Source organism: Podarcis vaucheri, assembly GCF_965113315.1.
Source record: "Podarcis vaucheri genome assembly, chromosome: 3".
NCBI lineage: Eukaryota > Metazoa > Chordata > Lepidosauria > Squamata > Lacertidae > Podarcis > Podarcis vaucheri.
This window is the reverse complement of record NC_138761.1, coordinates 18,201,343-18,218,516: the sequence shown is the minus strand read 5'-3', so window position 1 is coordinate 18,218,516 and position 17,174 is coordinate 18,201,343. Positions and strand designations below refer to the sequence as shown.

The following is a 17,174-nucleotide window of genomic DNA, read 5'->3' as shown; positions in this document are numbered from 1 at the left end:
GGGCGTTCTTGGTAGTGGTGCCTGCCCTGTGGAATGCCCTCCCATCAGATGTCAAGGCAGTAAGCCACTATCTTACTTTTAGAAGACATCTGAAGGTAGCCCTGTTTATGGAAGTTTTTAATGTTTAATGCTGTATTATGTTTTTAATACTCGGTTGGGAGCCACCCAGAGTGGCTGGGGAAACCCAGCCAGATAGTAGGCGGAGTATAAATAATTTATTATTATTATTATTATTATTATTATTATTATTATTATTATTATTATTATTAACACTGCAATCAGCTGGCCCTTCTCCCTGTGTTGTTTGCTGTCTAGGTGCTAAGTGCTGGTGGGCAACTTCAAGGCCCCTCTTGCTCTCCTCCTTTCTCTTGGTTTTAAACTAAACTTGGAAAAGACTATACCTTCAGATAGATGATTGCATTCTGTAAAGTCCCTTTTTATAGACCATACCTTGCTTTGGCCGCTGGTCACAAAAAATAGCCGGATTGTGGCACACCCTAGAAACATGATTTCAAAAATCCAATATGTGTTGTTGTTTTCACAGTTTCACAGGAAGAAATGGGAGTAACCTTACACATAGGCAGGAACTGCTGCAAAAGCCATTTGCTGGCTGTGCCACATGAGCCGAGATGGTGTACAATAGTTCTTCAGCAAAAAAGAGGATTAGAGAGATTAATGACCAGGAGCAGGAGGAAAAAGCTTTCAGGAGACCTCCACTGCTGACACATCAGTCAAGTTAACTCTCTTAAAGGCTTGGAGGAGAGGGTCTGGCAGTGTTAAGAGTCAGGCCAAATCCCAAGACTTCCCCATGTCTCCCAGACCATGTATTATGCTCCTTGCAAATACCTTCACCCAACTTTCCAGAGGGGAGACAGTCTGAAGTTGCCAAACAGGAGACATGGAATTCAGTTGGCTGTTCCCCTACTCCCAGTAGAGCACTGCAAGGAAGTGCAAACCCCATGGTCCTTGCCCTTGGTCATGGTGGGGAACCTCTGGCTCACAAGCTAATCTTGGTCTCCCAATTTGACCAACCAGGCCATGTTCCTCAAACCTTGGCCATCACCTGATGCCACATCACCTGATGTTCCCACCTACATTGCCTATACCACCCTGTTCCCAGAGGGGACAGGATTGCGCAGCCTAGGCAGCAAGATTTAATCTGTGCTCATCCACTATTCTGCTGATCTTGGGATCTCCTGAAACCTCCATCTTGTGGGTGGGTGCTGGTGTTTTTGTCTGCATAAGCAATAAGAACCATTCCTGAAAACTGGAAATAGAGGGAATTAATGGTACCAGCTGTGTGCTTTTCCTTCTGTCTCCACAAAAGGCCAACAGCCTTCCCTTATTTTTTTATGTGAAAGCTGAGCTTTTAAGGAAGGGGGGCTGGGATATCCAAGGGGCAACACTTCCTCAACCCCCTCCACGTCCTCTTCAATGACCAAGGTAGCAGCTTCACACCGCTTGTCAATCTTGGCTGCAGATGCAGCACACCGTGATTCCCTTCTGTGCCTGAAGAGGGTGCAGATGCCTGGATAGAGGAAATCCACAGGGGCCACTAGGCTAGCCCATAATCTCAGTTGCTGCTTTGAGAATGGACATCTCTGGTGTGTTACTAGGAGAAGAAAAGTTTTATCATCTTACTACACACACTTTCAGAATGTATGACTGAAATATACTCGGAGTCAAGAGTGGATTTCATGCTCTTTATTCAGCTCATAGTGGTGAAGAGGAATGGAAGTTCCCCCAGAATGTCTGCCTTATATACATTATTTACACAATGGGTCCCACGTGATTGGCTAATTCCAGGATTCTCCTGTAAGCCAATCAGGTTGCGGATTCCCTTCTACTTGGAGCCTGGATTGGGTGGCTCCTGTGGACTAATCAGACTGCTGCATTCTGAATCCTATTGTTCTAGGACCAATAAGACTGCTGCCTTTTGGATCCTATTCAACTCAGTACATAACAATGACTTTCATGGACAAGTCGGTTTGGCATCACATTCTTAATCCAAACGTGGGGAATTGCAAAGCCCCACTCCATTAACAGAAGTTCCTGGAAATACCTAATGTAGTGACTTGATTCTCATAAATACTGTAGGGGGTATTGTCTTTATTTGCTACCATGTTGTGCATTTGGGTGTTTTTATAGTGTAAACTGCCCTGTGATCCTCGGATGAAGGGCAGTATAGAAATTTAATTAACAGATTTGAAGGGGGAACAAAAAAGCACTGTCCTTTGTTTCCCGTGCATTGTGCCACAGGAACCCTGTATTTAGGATGGAAATGACCAGGGGCTTTAAATAGCAACAGGTTTCTTTTTTTCTACTTGGTCATCATGGTTATTTTGCTGGAACAGAAAGGGGTGCCCTTGTTTAAGCAGGCTTCCTTCTTGTGGGCATGGCAACCTGGTAATAACTTACAGCTAGGAAACTTTGAGACAGCTGCCAAATTCCCCCATCTAGCGCTGTTCTATATGACCCACTTGGGCTGACCCACCCACACTATAAACAAAGCAGAGTGGCAATACCCCTCCCCTCCCTGGACGAAGCCTGATTAGACCAGCAGCAGCAGGGCAGGCTATTAAATCTCCGTGGGTTAGATAACTGTGGGCAAGGCGTACGGAAAAAATGCCTCCAGTGCGTGGCAGCGCAGGGCTGAAGGGTTCATTTGAAGAATTTCAAAGCAGCAGGAATCAGGGAATCCAAAGAGAGGCCAGTTGCGGTGAAGTATACAGACCTTTATAAACATGAAGAAAATCCTGTTGGGCCAGTCACATTCATTTTCTCTCTCTCTCTCGCAGACCTCACAGGGCTGTTGTAAAGACAAATACCTAAACATTCTGGATCAGTGTCACTAGAACACAAATATGGGAGCAAGAAATCTACACTCCAGAGAACTACTGTGTGTGTGCTGAGATTCCTACCTCTCCCACACACAGAGTAAACTTTATTGAACTTGGAGAGTTACATTCAATATAGCAGGAATACAGAACTTTTCTTAGCCTAAGAGCCACATTCCGTTCTGAACAATCTCCCAGATGCCACAGGCAAAAATGGGCAGAACAATGAATGGTGTTTTTTTAAACCTTTGTACAGCAGGTTGGTATCTATCTATCTATCTATCTATCTATCTATCTATCTACACAGACACACCACTCTAGCCTTCATCTGGACAAGCAAGAGGCACTCTCAGAGTTCAAGGGCATATTCCAGCCAGGCAAAAACCCTCAAGGAGAATGCAAGGCACGACCAGTTGCAGGTGTGGCTGGGGAGGCAGTGTGGTCTGAGGAGAGTCCTGGGAGCCAAATAGAGAGGCATTCGGCCCGGGGGTCTGAGATTCCTCACTCCTGGAATATATTGAATTGAAATTGAAATTGAAATATTGAAATTGACACAGAATGTCCTATTCGGTGCATTTTTATTTTTTTACATGTGGTATTATTTACACTGCTGAGATTACATGTTGCAGTTTGCATGGTGAAATTTGGGGTGACTCTTATGGACATGCAGTAGGTGGTGATGAGAGTTGCTACTAAGAGAAGATCAAAAAGCAAAGCTAATTGGCTCCCTCCCTAGCTCTTAAAACGATGGTCAGATCATTTCTGTGCATGTCTTTGGCAGAGCAGAGCCCAATAAGAGCCTGCAGGATCAGGCCATGGCCCATCTAGTGCAGCTGTGGGACCAGATGCCTTCGATTCCCAGCAACTGGTATCTGGATACATAATGGTTAACAAACCAAGGGTATAAAAACTGTCTAACTGGAGAGACACAGGCAGCTCACCTTATACTAAGTCCGACCACTGGTCCACATAGATCAGCACTGTTTGCACCAACCTTCGCCAGCCAAGTATCCTCCAAATATTTTGGACCACAAATCCCATTATCCCTGGCTATGGATGGATCTGATGGGATCTATCATCCTCAACTTCTGGTTGGAGGAGACTAGTCTCCCCTGACTGGCATCAGAGCTCCAGGGTTCCAGGCAGGGAGTCTCTCTCTCAGCCCTACCTGGAGAGGCCAGGGAGTGGACCTGAGACCTTCTGCGTGACAGACACGTGTCCTGCCGCTGAGCTACAGCCATCCCCTTCATTTTCTATGTTTCCTCTCCTCTTTCGGGATGAGTATAGCCAGGGCAGGGAACATTTTTCTGCTCCAGGCCCGCTCTCCCTCTGGGGCAACCTTCTGAGGGACGCATGCCTGCAGTGTGGGGGGCCTGGAGAGTTCTGCATGCCAAGCAGCTGCTCTGCCCCCGAGCCCCCTCCTTGGCCCTCCTCTGACGCACGGAGGCAGAGAGGAACGGGACGCTCCTCGGCAGATGTCGCCATGAGGGGGCGCCCTTGAGCCAAGGAGGCCGGCGACTGAGGCGAGAGGCCACAGCTGGGCAGAGGCCAACAGCAAGGTGAGCCGGTTTGGGAATTAGGGGTGGGGAGGGCGACGTGTGGTGCGTGTTTAAAACAGAGTCCACAAACCCGCTTTTAAAAGCCCGCAGTCCTTGGCGTCTGGACTTGCAGGTGATGCCATTGCGCCCCACTGGCGGAGTCTGCCGTCCCTTGCTGTCAGGTAAGCGCCGCGGTCCGCTCTCTGGCGCGCCCGAGAGCGTGAGGCTCTTAATCTCGGGGTCGCGGGTTCGAGCCCCACGTTGGGCAAAAGATCCTCGCCTTGGAGAGGGTTGGACTAGATGACCCGCGGGTCCCTCCAACTCTACGATTCCATGTTTCTATGACCCTGGCGCGCGCGCAAAGCCCGGAGCCGCCTTGCCGGGAAGAAGGAGAGTGGTGAGCGGATCTCCTCCATTCCTCCGCCCGGCTTAAGCCTGGGGGTCCGGCAATGCTGGGACCCTCTGCGCCCCCCTAGGGAACGCGCGGCACTGCAATCACCTCGCCGTCTATCCGCTCGGGGGTCTCTGGGGTTTGGCGAGCGGCGAGAGTGAGCAGGCGCCCCGGGTCCCTCCTCATCTCCCCGCGTTGGGCAGGTCAAACTTTGCAAAAAGGGGCCGGAAAACAACGAGAACACCAAAGCCCGTTTTGCTCTGACCCCCAGCTCCCTTTCCCGCCCTCCGCCGCCTTCCTCTTGTTGGAGAACAGTGAAAAGTCTGGTCTCCCCCCCCCCCCACACACCTTTCGCCTTCGCCTTCTGCATCCCGAGCATCCTTTCTTTGGTGATTCCTACCCGCCTTCCAATTCGTATTCAGTCCATTGCTTCGCTTTCCCACTGCGCTCCAGCTGTGCGTTAAAATGTGCGCGCGCCGCAATGAACAGGGAGCTGATGAATTAAGAGTCCATTGGCCTTTTTTTTTATTCTGCACAGTTTTAATAAGAAGCATAAATAAGGACTGTGTGGATGGGTTTCTCGCAAGTATTTGTTCTCCATCGGCGGTTGCGGCGCTCGTTTGGTCTCCTCGCTTCAGGATCCAAGTAAATGTTGGTTATGTTATGGGTTTCCCACCCTCACTTTCACTCTCAATCACCTTCTTAGGCCACTTCCTTCCTTACTTGGTGCAGAAGGCTCTTAGCTGCAAAAGTCCATTCATTCTCTCATACACTCTTAAACTTGCCACTCTGGGCGTTTCTGCACAATAATGGAAACCTGTCTCCAAGTACGGGTTTGTTTGTTTTTTTGTTTTTGTTTTGGTAACTGCAACAAAATTGTAATATTCCACCTTCCCAGAATAGTGGATTGCTGCAATGTGTTGTACATGGGGCTGCCTTGGGAGATGACCTGGAAGCTCCAATCGGTACAGAATATGAGTGCCTTAATGCTAACTGGTCCAGCTAGATGGAATCATGTCGCACTAATTCTGAAAGATGCCCGTTCGCCTCAGAGCTGCTGTTGCTGTCCTTTAAAGCCCTGAATGGCTTGGGACCCAAATGCCTGAAGAAGAGCTTCTCCCTATAGCAGCCTGCCTATCTTCAGGGGAGAATATTCTCCATGCCCTGTTCCTGGGTGAAGTTTGTTGGGTGGCAACAGAGAACCTCACCTTCTCTGGAGGGTCTTCCCTCTAGGGGTGCAACAACTGGCACCAATGTGACGTATCCACACCAGGTTAGACATCATTGACTTGCCCAGGAATTTTAAAGTTCAGGGTTTGAATAGCAACTAGTACAGGCATCCCCAACCTGTGGCCCCCCAGATGTTTTGGCCTACAACTCCCATGATCCCTAGCTAAAAGGACCAGTGGTCAGGGATGATGGGAATTGTAGTCCCAAAACATCTGGAGGGCCAAAGGTTGGGGATGCCTGATCTAGTCCCTTCTGCTTGTTTCTAACTGCATGGATAACTCATTTGGCTAGATTGTGGTGCTGACAATGCCAGGGTTGCAGGTTCAGTCCCCGTAAGGAAAAGCTGCATATTCCTGCATTGCTGGGGTTGGACTAGATGATCCCTCAGTTCCCTTCCAACTCTATGATTCTATGTCTATGCCTCTGTTTTTTTTACAGTTATATGGCTTTATTGTTAATTGTGGTCACATCTACACCAGGGACAGGGTTGGTGCTGTGATCTCTAAACCACTGAGTCTCTTGGGCTTGTCAATCGGAAGGTCGGTGGTTCAAATCCGTGTGATGGGGTGAGCTCCCGATGCTCTGTCCCAGCTTCTACCAACCTTGCAGTTCGAAAGCATACCAGTACAAGTAGATAAATGGGTACCACTGTGGCACTCAACACGTTGTCCCGTTGCACCAGAAGTGGTTTATTCATGCCGGCCACATAACCTGGAAAGCTGTCTGTGGACAAACACCTGCTCCCTCGGCCTGAAAAGCAAGATGAGCACCACACCCCATAGTCGCCTTTTGACGGGACTTAAATGTCCAGGGGTCCTCTACCTTTTACATCTACACCATATATTTAAAGCAAATTTGAAGCATAAGGCTTTGCCTCCACCAAAGAATCCTGGGTACTGTAGCTCACTAAGGCTGCTGGGAATTGCTGTTTTCAGAGTGGCAAACTACGGATACCAGGGTACTTTGGGGAGGAAGCCATATGCTTCAAATGTATGGCATGCATGGGACCCAATTTATATTGGATTGGTTTGCTTCATTTTTATTTACTTTTGTATACTGTCTTGGGATCTCTCTAGAGGGGCAAGCCAAAAGCATTTGCAATAAACTAAGGAAATGAATAAGGGAGGAGGGGATATCCTTGCTGCCCTCACAAATCAACCAACCTCCTTTCCCCTGCCCCCACCCAACCACCGCCAAGTTTGTGCTCCCTGCTGTCAGTTATACACTGGAAAAGCACACAGTAACGCAGCATGCTTGAGTAAGCTGCAAAGTGATGCTAAGTGGGTTTTCTCATAAGTAAGTTCCATTCAGTTTCAAGGGGAATTACTCCCAGGCATAAGATCACTGCGTTAAAAGCAAATTAACGAGCCGTGGGCTAAAGAGGCAGCAAACAACAAATAATCCCTAAACGTCCACTGAATTAAAGAGAGACCTGTGAGTCTTGCTGTCTTTCCCTCCAAGAAAAAGGAATGACAGGAGTAATAGTAATAAAATGTACTTAAATGAAACTCAGGAAACCAGTGTGCATGTGTTCAATACTGCATTATATGTGCGCTACATGAGCATGTGCAATTCATATGTAGGAAGTTTCATGCAGGAGCTTTTCTTCAGCCACATGTATGTGTGCATGAGATGTGAGCAATGTATCTTGTGTGCATGGACACAGAGGCAGCCAGAGGGGTCACAACCAAGAGCAACTGGTGCAGAGCTGCAGAGTTGCCCTTCTGACACCAGCTCTGCACCAGTGGAACTCTGGAACAGTGTGGAAAGAAGGGCTTCATTAACTATGAACCCCCAAATTTGGGAGCACCTCCAAACCTGTGACAATGTTGGATTTTGGGGTGTTAACTATGAACCCCGGTTTGATGTCTCAATTAAGTTTGGGGGGTGTTGCAGAATGCGAGGGGTTCACTTCAAAATGACTGCAAAGTTTTGGCACGGGTTTGGAGGGGATCCCAAATTTTGAGGCTTGCGGTTAATGAAGCTTTGGAGAAGGGCAAGGCATTAGCAAGGTTGGGGGCTGTGTGAGCACATCGAGGGAGCCAAGCCAGCCTCTGCTGACCTCTGGTGTTCCCACCCATGCAGGCCTTGCCTTCCTGCTGTGCCCACATGGCATTCTGGTATGCATCAGTGTGGCACCCCCTCACCTGCTCTGCATCTGACATCATATATGATGTCAGGGGTGCACCAGGTAAAGATGCAGCTGGGCCAAAGGGGGTTTGCAGGTACCGCCAATCAGCTGATCAGTAACACCTGCAAAGCCCCATGCAGAGCTCTTTGCAACCACCAATGGTCAGGTGGTCATTGGGGCTACTGGGCAGGGAGCTATGCAAAAACCAGTCAACTGATGTCATTGTGATGTCAGGTGATTGACAGGGAGGTGGGCGGCTGGGGGCATGGGCATAGCCAGGATTTTTGTTGGGGGGGGCAGGCCTTTGGTTGGGGAGCAGAACCTCAGTTAGCTATGTATTTTTATTGATTTAGTGGGGCAGCTGCCCCTCCCTGCCTCGCCCCCAGCTATGCCCATGGCTGGGGGTGGAGGAGATAAGGATCCAGCCCACCAGCTGGGTGTGTATCACCTAAGAGCAAAGGAAGTGTTATTCTTGCTTCAGAACTGAAATTTATACTGAAATCCATGTGGATTTGATCAATTGCTTAACAAAGACATACTCATACCATTACCCGACTAAGATTCCTTATAGTTGGTGACAGCCCTATCACAGAAGCAGTCTTCGGATGTCTGCAGCCTGTGTAAAAGGTGGAAAGAGGGCTGGATATTCATGCCTAGGTGCCAATTAGACTCTGTAGAAGGAGCTCTTTTTGTCCTCTTGCCTGGCTGATATGAATAAACAGGGCGAGAGGACTTTGCTTTTTTTCATAACTGATGCATGAAAGTACAAGGCAGCATCCTAACAGGGCTCGGAATGGAATGCAAGAGAAACTTCTGCGGCACAGATGTTAAACAGACGATGAGTGCAAGCGCTGCAGATCAGGCCTACAATAGGTCTCACTTAATTTTCTGCCTGTCGTCCGTGTCCTGTCGTTCTGCCTGTCGTCCTGCCTAGCCATGTGATGGGCATGGCACAGAAGAATTGTTGTTGTTTAGTCGTTTAGTCGTGTCCGACTCTTCATGACCCCATGGACCAGGGCACGCCAGGCACTCCTGTCTTCCACTGTCTCCCGCAGTTTGGTCAGACTCATGTTTGTAGCTTCGAGAACACTGTCCAACCATCTCGTCCTCTGTCGTCCCCTTCTCCTTGTGCCCCAACATCAGGGTCTTTTCCAGGGAGTCTTCTCTTCTCATGAGGTGGCTAAAGTATTGGAGTCTCAGCTTCATGATCTGTCCTTCCAGTGAGCACTCAGGGCTGATTTCCTTAAGAATGGATGCGTTTGATCTTCTTGTGGTCCATGGGACTCTCAAGAGTCTCCTCCAGCACCATAGTTCAAAAGCATCAATTCTTCAGTGATCAGCCTTCTTTATGGTCCAGCTCTCACTTCTATACATCACTACTGGGAAAACCATGGCTTTAACTATACGGACCTTTGTTGGCAAGGTGATGTCTCTGCTTTTTAAGATGCTGTCTAGGTTTGCCAACGCCTTTCTCCCAAGGAGCAGGCGTCTTTTAATTTCGTGACTGCTGTCACCATCTGCAGTGATCATGGAGCCCAAGAAAGTAAAATCTCTCACTGCCTCCATTTCTTCCCCTTCTATTTGCCAGGAGGTGGCCATGATCTTCGTTTTTTTGATGTTGAGCTTCAGACCATATTTTGCGCTCTCCTCTTTCACCCTCATTAAAAGGTTCTTTAATTCCTCCTCACTTTCTGCCATCAAGGTTGTGTCATCTGCATATCTGAGGTTGCTGATATTTCTTCCGGCGATCTGAATTCCGGCTTGGGATTCATCCAGCCCAGCCTTTTGCTTGATGGATTCTGCATATAAGTTAAATAAGCAGGGAGACAATATACAGCCTTGCCGTACACCTTTCCCAATTTTGAACCAATCAGTTGTTCCATATCCAGTTCTAACTGTAGCTTCTTGTCCGTGTCCTGTCGTTCTGCCTGTCGTTCTGCCTAGCCATCTGATGGGCATGGCACAGAAGAATAGGGGGAGCTCAAAACCCTGTGGACAATTTTAGTGCTATCAGGGCCGGCTCTACTGTTAGGCAGAGTTAGTCATCTTAAGCTGCAAATTTTCATGGTCAGAGAACAAACTGTCCATGTTAGTTAATTTATTAGTGTATTTTTACTGCCAGAGAAGGGGAGAGGTGCTTGTGGGATGTTCTGCCGTAGGTACCAAAATAACTTATGGCCTTGGGTATTATGCATCTTGACTTGGGGTATGTTCACATTTCTTCCTTAAGAGCACAGTGAAGTTGTTTTCCCCTAGTACATTTCACAACACAGTCAATGGGAGTGTGAACGCAATCAGGGAGGGGGGCAGGCAGGATGCCTTTTGCTATAGTGCATCAGGCAGCAAAATGTGTTGGGTAGGCTTATTATGATGTTGAGAGAGAGAGAATGTACTAAAGAAACAACAACTCCATGGAAAAAGGGGTGGGAAGTCGACAAAAAGGAGAGAAAAGACGAAATTGTGTTTTGACTGTCTAGGTTAAAAATGTTGAAACTTAATAAAATATAATGGGGGGAGAGAGAGAGAATGTGCCAATTTGCAGTATGCTAGGCATACAGGTCCAGCTTCACCCCCCCTCCCCAGGGTAGGAAAAACTAATGACAAAGAGTCAGCTATTTGCCTTAGGATATGTTTCAGACTATCAATTTCCCCTAATATGCCTCCTTTATCTTATTTTCCTCACATAAGATCGGAGATACATTCTTCTCCCCACCCCACCCCACCCCCAGGTAGCAAGAGTATTATGTTTAAAAACAATACACACCCAATGGCCCTTTAGCACAACGAGAATTTATAGGTTTAGAGTAGAGCTAAGCAGAAGTTTATCAGAAGACCTCCCCCCCACACCCCTGAGAAAATTTGTGATATTTTTTTTTTCCATCGGGGGGGGGGGAGGTAGAAGCATCTTGCAGACGTTTCTCAATATATTTTCCACCATTTCTTTGCAGAATTTATCCTCCCCCTGGAGAAATTTGGTGGAACGGTTCCCCACAATTTCTCTGGGGTAGATCTTGAGGGGCCATTTGCTCACAGCTGTAGTCTGGAAGGTTGTGGACTCTCCTTTCTTGGAGGTTTTTAAGCAGAGGTTGGGTGGTCATCTGTCGTGGATGTTTTAGTTGAGATTCCTGCATCGCAGGCAGTTGGACTAGATAACTCTTGGGGGGTCCCTTCCAACTTTCCAATTCTATAACTCTATGGGCTTTCAAGGTGGGATCCTGTCCAACTATTGTGTGTCCCTGGTATCATCTAGATCAGAGGTTGCCAACGTGGTGCCCGTGGGGTGCAATGGCACCCTTGAAGTCTTCCTCCCCCCCCCCAGTGCCCATGAAACCTTAGAGCCTCCCAAACTAATCACTGCTTCCTCTCCCAGGTCATGAGGTGGCTACCTTTTTCTTCCTGGAAAAGTACATAGAACTGAAAGAGGAAGGTGTAAGAGTGAAACGCTAGTCTTTCCCACTTCCTGTTTTAGTTTTATATACTTTTCAGGGCTCAAATACATTTTTCTCAGGCTTTTACCCAAATCCTGTGGGAAAACAAAGCATGCGTACACACACTTTCTCTCTTTCTGTCTCTTGGAGGGGCCAGGAGAGAAAAGCGGATATGGAGGAGGTTTGAGAGAAGTGCCCAGAGGAGGCAGCTCTTGGCACTCACTCAGAAATCCTTAAAAGGCCTAAAAATTGGCAGTCCCTCTTCTAGATTATTGGTGTCTTAGGGTTGAGATAGGACAGGAATGTAGGGCAAGGGAACAAGTGCCGCTGGTGGAGTGTTCAACATACATTCGCATAACTGGGTACTGTTTTTCGCGTCACAGTTAAAAGAGTGTGAGCTGTGAGCTAAGGAGTGCTGGAGATTTTTGCACTGTGCACACCCAAGAAGTGCAGGCACTTATGGCAAGTCACAACTGGCCGAGATGTGGAAGGATTTGTGTTCATGTATGGTCTGGGAATGTCGTATGAGGAACTCCAACTTGAGCGAAAACAGGCATATGTGGTTGGTATGTTCGTATTTGCTTGCAAGCTAGACCGCAGCTTGACTGTGTATGCAGCTGTACGTCAGTAAAAGCACTTGGAGGAACAATCTGGCCATTGACTCTCAGCTTAACTAACCTCGCAGGGCTGTTGTGCGAGGATGAAGCGGGGAGCAGAGAACTGACTCTACAGGTAGAACATCTCTGTGCACAGGTGACACGCCACGTTAGGAAGGAAGAAGCGCTCGCTCACATCCGCCTTCCTGCAAAAACCACCCAACGAGCGCCACAGGTATATTCATTCACACGTTCAGGCGAAGCCCCGCTCTCGCGTGTCGCTGGCGAAAACTCCCCCGCAGCAGCAGCAGCAGCCGCCACGCGCGTGCAGGGCGCGTGGCGAGTCTGGGGACGGGGGTGGGAGGATCTTGCATGCTGATAAGGTGTGCGTGTGCGTCCGTCCGCGCGGAGGGGGTGGGCTGGAGCGCTGACTGGCACCTCGCCACCTTCCCTCAGCGAGCAAGAGAGCAAGAGAGCGAGCGAGCGAGCAAGCTGCGGCTCCCTCAGCCGCGGTAGCGCCGAGAGGAAATCCGGGAAAGAGCTCCCTCAGCCAGTCGAAAAGAGGCGAAGCCGCTCGCTCTTTCTCTCTCTCTCAGGGAGCTGCCGCCACCGGCGCGCTTCGAGTCCCAAAGTCGAAGCGAAGTGGAGAGACGCGCGGGAAAGGCGAGCGGCGGCGGCGGCGGCGGCGACCCTTTGGCCCGCCTGTCCCTTCCGCCACCCAGGGCAGCATGAGGAGGGGCTGCTTGCCTGCTGCCGCTTCCAGCGTCGGAGAAGGAGCGAAGGGACGCCGCCGAAGCCGAAGGAGAGGCGGGGAAGGCGCGCCGAGGAGGCAGCTCGCTCGTGGCCCCGCCGCGCTCTGAGGGGACGCCGCTCGCCGCCTTTTCTCCTCGCTGCTGTTGCCGCCGCCTCTCCTCCTCCTCCTCCTCCTCCTCCTCCTCGCTGGGCGCGTGTCTGTCTGTCTGCCTGCTCGCTCGCTCGCTCGCTCGCTCTCCGGCTCCCTCGCCCGCGACTCCTTCCTTCCAAGGGGGGCGCCGGCTGCTGCTCTTCGCCGCCGCCGCGCTGCATGGGGCGCGAGCGCTTGGCGCTTTCCAGATATGGTCAAGGCGGCGTCGGGGGTGGAGGTGGCGCTGCCGGCCGCGGCGGGCTCTCTGTGATCGCCGGCACCCGAGGAGGGGGGCCCGGCGGCGGGAGGAAGAAGCGGACCCGCTGAAGGAAGGCGAGTAGCAACAGCGGCGGCGGCGGCGGCGCTTGCCTACTCCTGCCTACAACCAGCCAGCCAGCCGGGGAGCGGCGGGCGAGCAACTCTGTCTGCAGGTAGGTAAGGAGCGGAAGCAGGAAGAGGCTTTTGTGTCCCGCCGACAGGGCTGCTCGGTGGCCGGGAGCGACCCGGCAGGAGCCTCCGCCGCCCCTCCGGGGGGGCCCTCGCCGCCTGCCGCGCGCGCTCGCCCGACCTCTCCGGGAGCGGGCGGGCACCTTGCAAAGAGCGGCTGGCTGCATGGGCGGAGGAGGGATGCATGGACCGGGAGGGACCGATGGCTTCTCCGTCTCCCCTCGGCTGGCTGGTGGGCAGCCATCACGCGCAGGCAGCACCTGTGCCGAGGACCCCACACCCATTGCAGTGTGTGCGGAAATGTGCCTTCTCGAGAGGGGAGGGGAGCACTAGCGTAACCGTGGGGTGGAGAGGAGAGAGAGAGGGCGCTGGGCTCAAAAGCTGATCTTGCAAAAGCGGCGAGGGTGCCTGACCAGGGGCTTTGGGGGGCTCCCGGGGAGATGTGGGGTGCGGAGATGCCCTTCCTCGGAGACGCTCAGAGAGAGAGAAACGAGGGGTGGGGTGGGGTTGGGGAGGGGGCGCCAGGCGGGATGCTTAAGGATGCTTAAGTCTGGTCCTCCTCCTTAGGCAAGGTTCCCTATCCGGGGTGTGTGTGTGTGTGTGTGTGTGTTGTCCGCGCCTCTCCGCAAACACGCCCCCTTTGCCCACCCTCTCTCCCCTCCTCCCGCTGCTCCCTGCGTGGCTGCCCAGGGTGGGAACTTCCCAGGCACCTCGTGCTGCTTTCAGGGATCTCCCCGGCGACCGAGGGAGGGACCTGTTGCTGCAGAGGAGGTAAATATATATATATTTATATATATTTTTTAAAAAACCTGATTTCAGTATATATGAAGAAGGAGATTCTGCTCGGGCTTCTGAGGATGCTGCTGTAGCGGCGGCGGCTGCCTCTGGCGTGTCCGCTCCATTGACAGCGCTGCAGCCGGGATGATGAATGGCTGGGAGCGGAGATTCGTATTTCCCTCTTCCGTCGGCGGGAGGGAGAGGAACCAGCCCGGGTGGCTTTTGGGGTGTGATTGGTTTTGTGTGCAAGGGGAAGCGAACGGCGCTGGGCGTCTTCAGCCAGGGAAAGGGCACCCCTCTCCCGCAGTAAATGGGAGGCAGAGGGGTGGAGACTGCGCCGGTGGCTGGAGGGTCTGCATATGCAGAGGGTATCAGGAAAAGGATTATTATTATTTTTTAAAAAAACACACGCTGCAGTTTCTAGGCAAACTCGCCGTCTTATTCTTAGCAGCTGCTCTGTGACCAGCAAAGGAAAAGCTGTGTGTGTGTGTGTTGAGAGAGAAAGAGAGATCGTGTGTGCAAGCAGCATGGTTCTGGATGGAAACCAGAGTTTGCCTGGAAAGGGAGAGAAACCATAGCTTGGAACCTCGTGCGATTCTTGCATCTCATTTCAGCGATGGGGAGGAAAGGGCTGATGCCGTCAAAGTGGGTGGGTGGGAGGGAGAGGTGTCCTGGTTGAGGGATAAGCCAGAGGCTATCGGGATCCAGGTATCTCTTCCTAGCATGACTACAGAACACACCCACCTAAAGGAATCTCCCTTTCCATGCCCCTGCCGCTCCCTCCTACATAGGTAGCGGATGGATAGAACAGCTGCATTGGGACCACTGCATGGGTGGGTGGGGTGGAGTGTGCTTATGGGTTTCATCCTGCCTTCCTGCATGGTTGAGAGACATGAGGTGCACATCTCCTTCCTTGAGCCTCCCCTGAACTTAAGCAACTGTGGGATGACAACCTTGGGATGCAAAGGGGGAGCCTTTCGCGTCTCCTGCAAATAGTCTCTTTGCGGCTGCATTTTTAATTTTTTCTTAATCATGGCATTGGCTTAAATGTGTTAAAGCATTTAACTACAAAGAGATGGGGGAGACGCATACACGAAAAGCCATAGTGGAGCAATTCACGGCTGTAGCAGCACCGCTATAGTTTCCATGGCTGTGGGAAGGTGGCTTTTAGCCTTTCGCCAGCCATGCTGTGGATCTGTGGGTGAGCATTTGCATGGTACTCCCTGCCGTGTATATAGAAGTGCAGGTCTTTAGAGATGGCTATTTCCAGCAAGGTGCTTGAAGGAGCAAAAGAAGTAGCCCAAGTGGCTTCGAGCAACATGCTGTCCGAAAGCATCTGCAGGTGTTTCTTGAAGCAGGTTGTCAGAAATAGGCGTGCCGAACTTGTGCTTGTGTGCCTGGGTGGGGAGAGAGAGCTCCGCACATACCGAAACCTGCAGACTTTCAGCAAGGGAAAAGCACCTCCGAAATAGCCCTAATTGTACATCACACAAGGTTTCTAATGAGCAAGGCAAGGTAGCAGGGAGAAATATAGTAAAGACCCTGGAACAAAAAACCAGCATGTTAGAGAGAGGTTGGAAAGCTTAGTGATGAGAAAATGCCATTTCTCAAGCACAGCATGGGAGCAAGTAGAGGGTTAACTAGAAAATGTTCTTCCATGGGGGCTCACTCTAATTTTCTTCATTTTTCCACAACAGTTGCTCAGTCTGACAAGCAAAAGCAAACTGCTGCCTTTGTAGCACTTGTTAATTTTGCTTGATTTAGCATGTTTGCTGTTGGACGAAAATCGATTTTTCTTTTTCCTGCACAGCAAATTCGCTGGCTCCCCACAACACACACTTTCCCTTTAGATATTTACTTAAGTCTCTTCCTCAGGCAAGGAAAATAATTAGAGACACCTGCAGCCCTGATTGAGTTCTAATTCTCTTTCCAAGCAATTCGGGATTCGTACTATTAGGAACTCCATTATTGTCAAGAAACACATTGTGTAGGTTTCATCTTCTAGGTCGAGGCATGAATGCATCTTACCAGTAGTTTTAGTTAATTCTTTAATAGCAGCCTGGCTGATTTTTTAATATCCTGGTTGTGCAAAGCAACCTTTCCAACAGGGGTAGGTTGTATAGTAGCAGCAAACTGCCAAAACACACTACCAACCCTGTAAACAGATGGGGGAAGAGCCTTACTTTCTAAAAAGAAGGAAAGCCATAATAACATACAAAAGGGTTAGCGCTAGTGGATGCAATTAATTTTGCTGCTCTCTTTGTTCCAGCTTTATAGGCAGTCTGTTGAAATCCACCCAGGTGCGCAGGACCGATTTCTCTCTTTCTGTCTTCTCATCATCTTTAATCAGCTTGGTGGTTCAGTGACATTTTTTTTCTCCCACTTCCATCTGCCGAATCCTTCTGCAACCTGAACAAATTTTATACAGCATATTCCCAAGGTGTTCAGGAGGCTGTTTTTTAAATAATGCTAAAATCTACTACCCCAGCTCCACACTTTTCTGTGGAGCTGCCCAGATCCTTCTTCTCATGGGACGAAGCCGTTCTTGCTGGCACCCCATATCAGGGGTTCCCAGAGTCTCATGGTCCTTCTGTGTCCTTCTGTGTCAAAAAACATTGGAATTGTGTGCTGGCTGGCTTAGCCTAGCAGTCCGTCTAGTTCAGCGTTTTGACAGCAACCGGCCAGATGCTTAAAGCACCAATGTTGGAAAGATTCCAGGTGCTTCAATTTTTTATTTTTATTTAAAAAGCCAGCCGTTGTAGTGCCTAGAAAATGCAACATAGGCAGCCCAATAAAATGCATGCGTCTTCAGAAAAAGCCCCACGGAGTTCACAGTGGGGTTTACTCCCATGATGCAGCGAAGGCAAAGGGGGCACTGCCCCACCAACTCCAGTATTTGCTTGGCCAGCCCCCACC

General features: G+C 50.2%; 1 protein-coding gene across 5 annotated transcripts in view; it reads left to right on the top strand.

Moving 5' to 3' along the window:
• The window catches only part of SLC8A1 (solute carrier family 8 member A1), a 308,213-nt gene that overhangs the window by 24,365 nt on the left and 266,674 nt on the right, over positions 1–17,174 (top strand). For 2 of the 5 annotated variants that reach the window (XM_082217403.1, XM_082217399.1), the window contains exon 1: positions 4,482–4,557. The exons of 1 other annotated variant lie outside the window; for it this stretch is intronic. In XM_082217403.1, coding sequence (XP_082073529.1) covers positions 4,512–4,557 — 46 coding nt within the window. In that variant the 5' untranslated portion in view covers positions 4,482–4,511. Of the gene's footprint in view, positions 1–4,481; positions 4,558–13,335; positions 13,466–14,147; positions 14,253–17,174 lie in introns of those variants that run through there. 2 more of the 5 variants (XM_082217400.1, XM_082217402.1) reach the window with 2 other exon arrangements.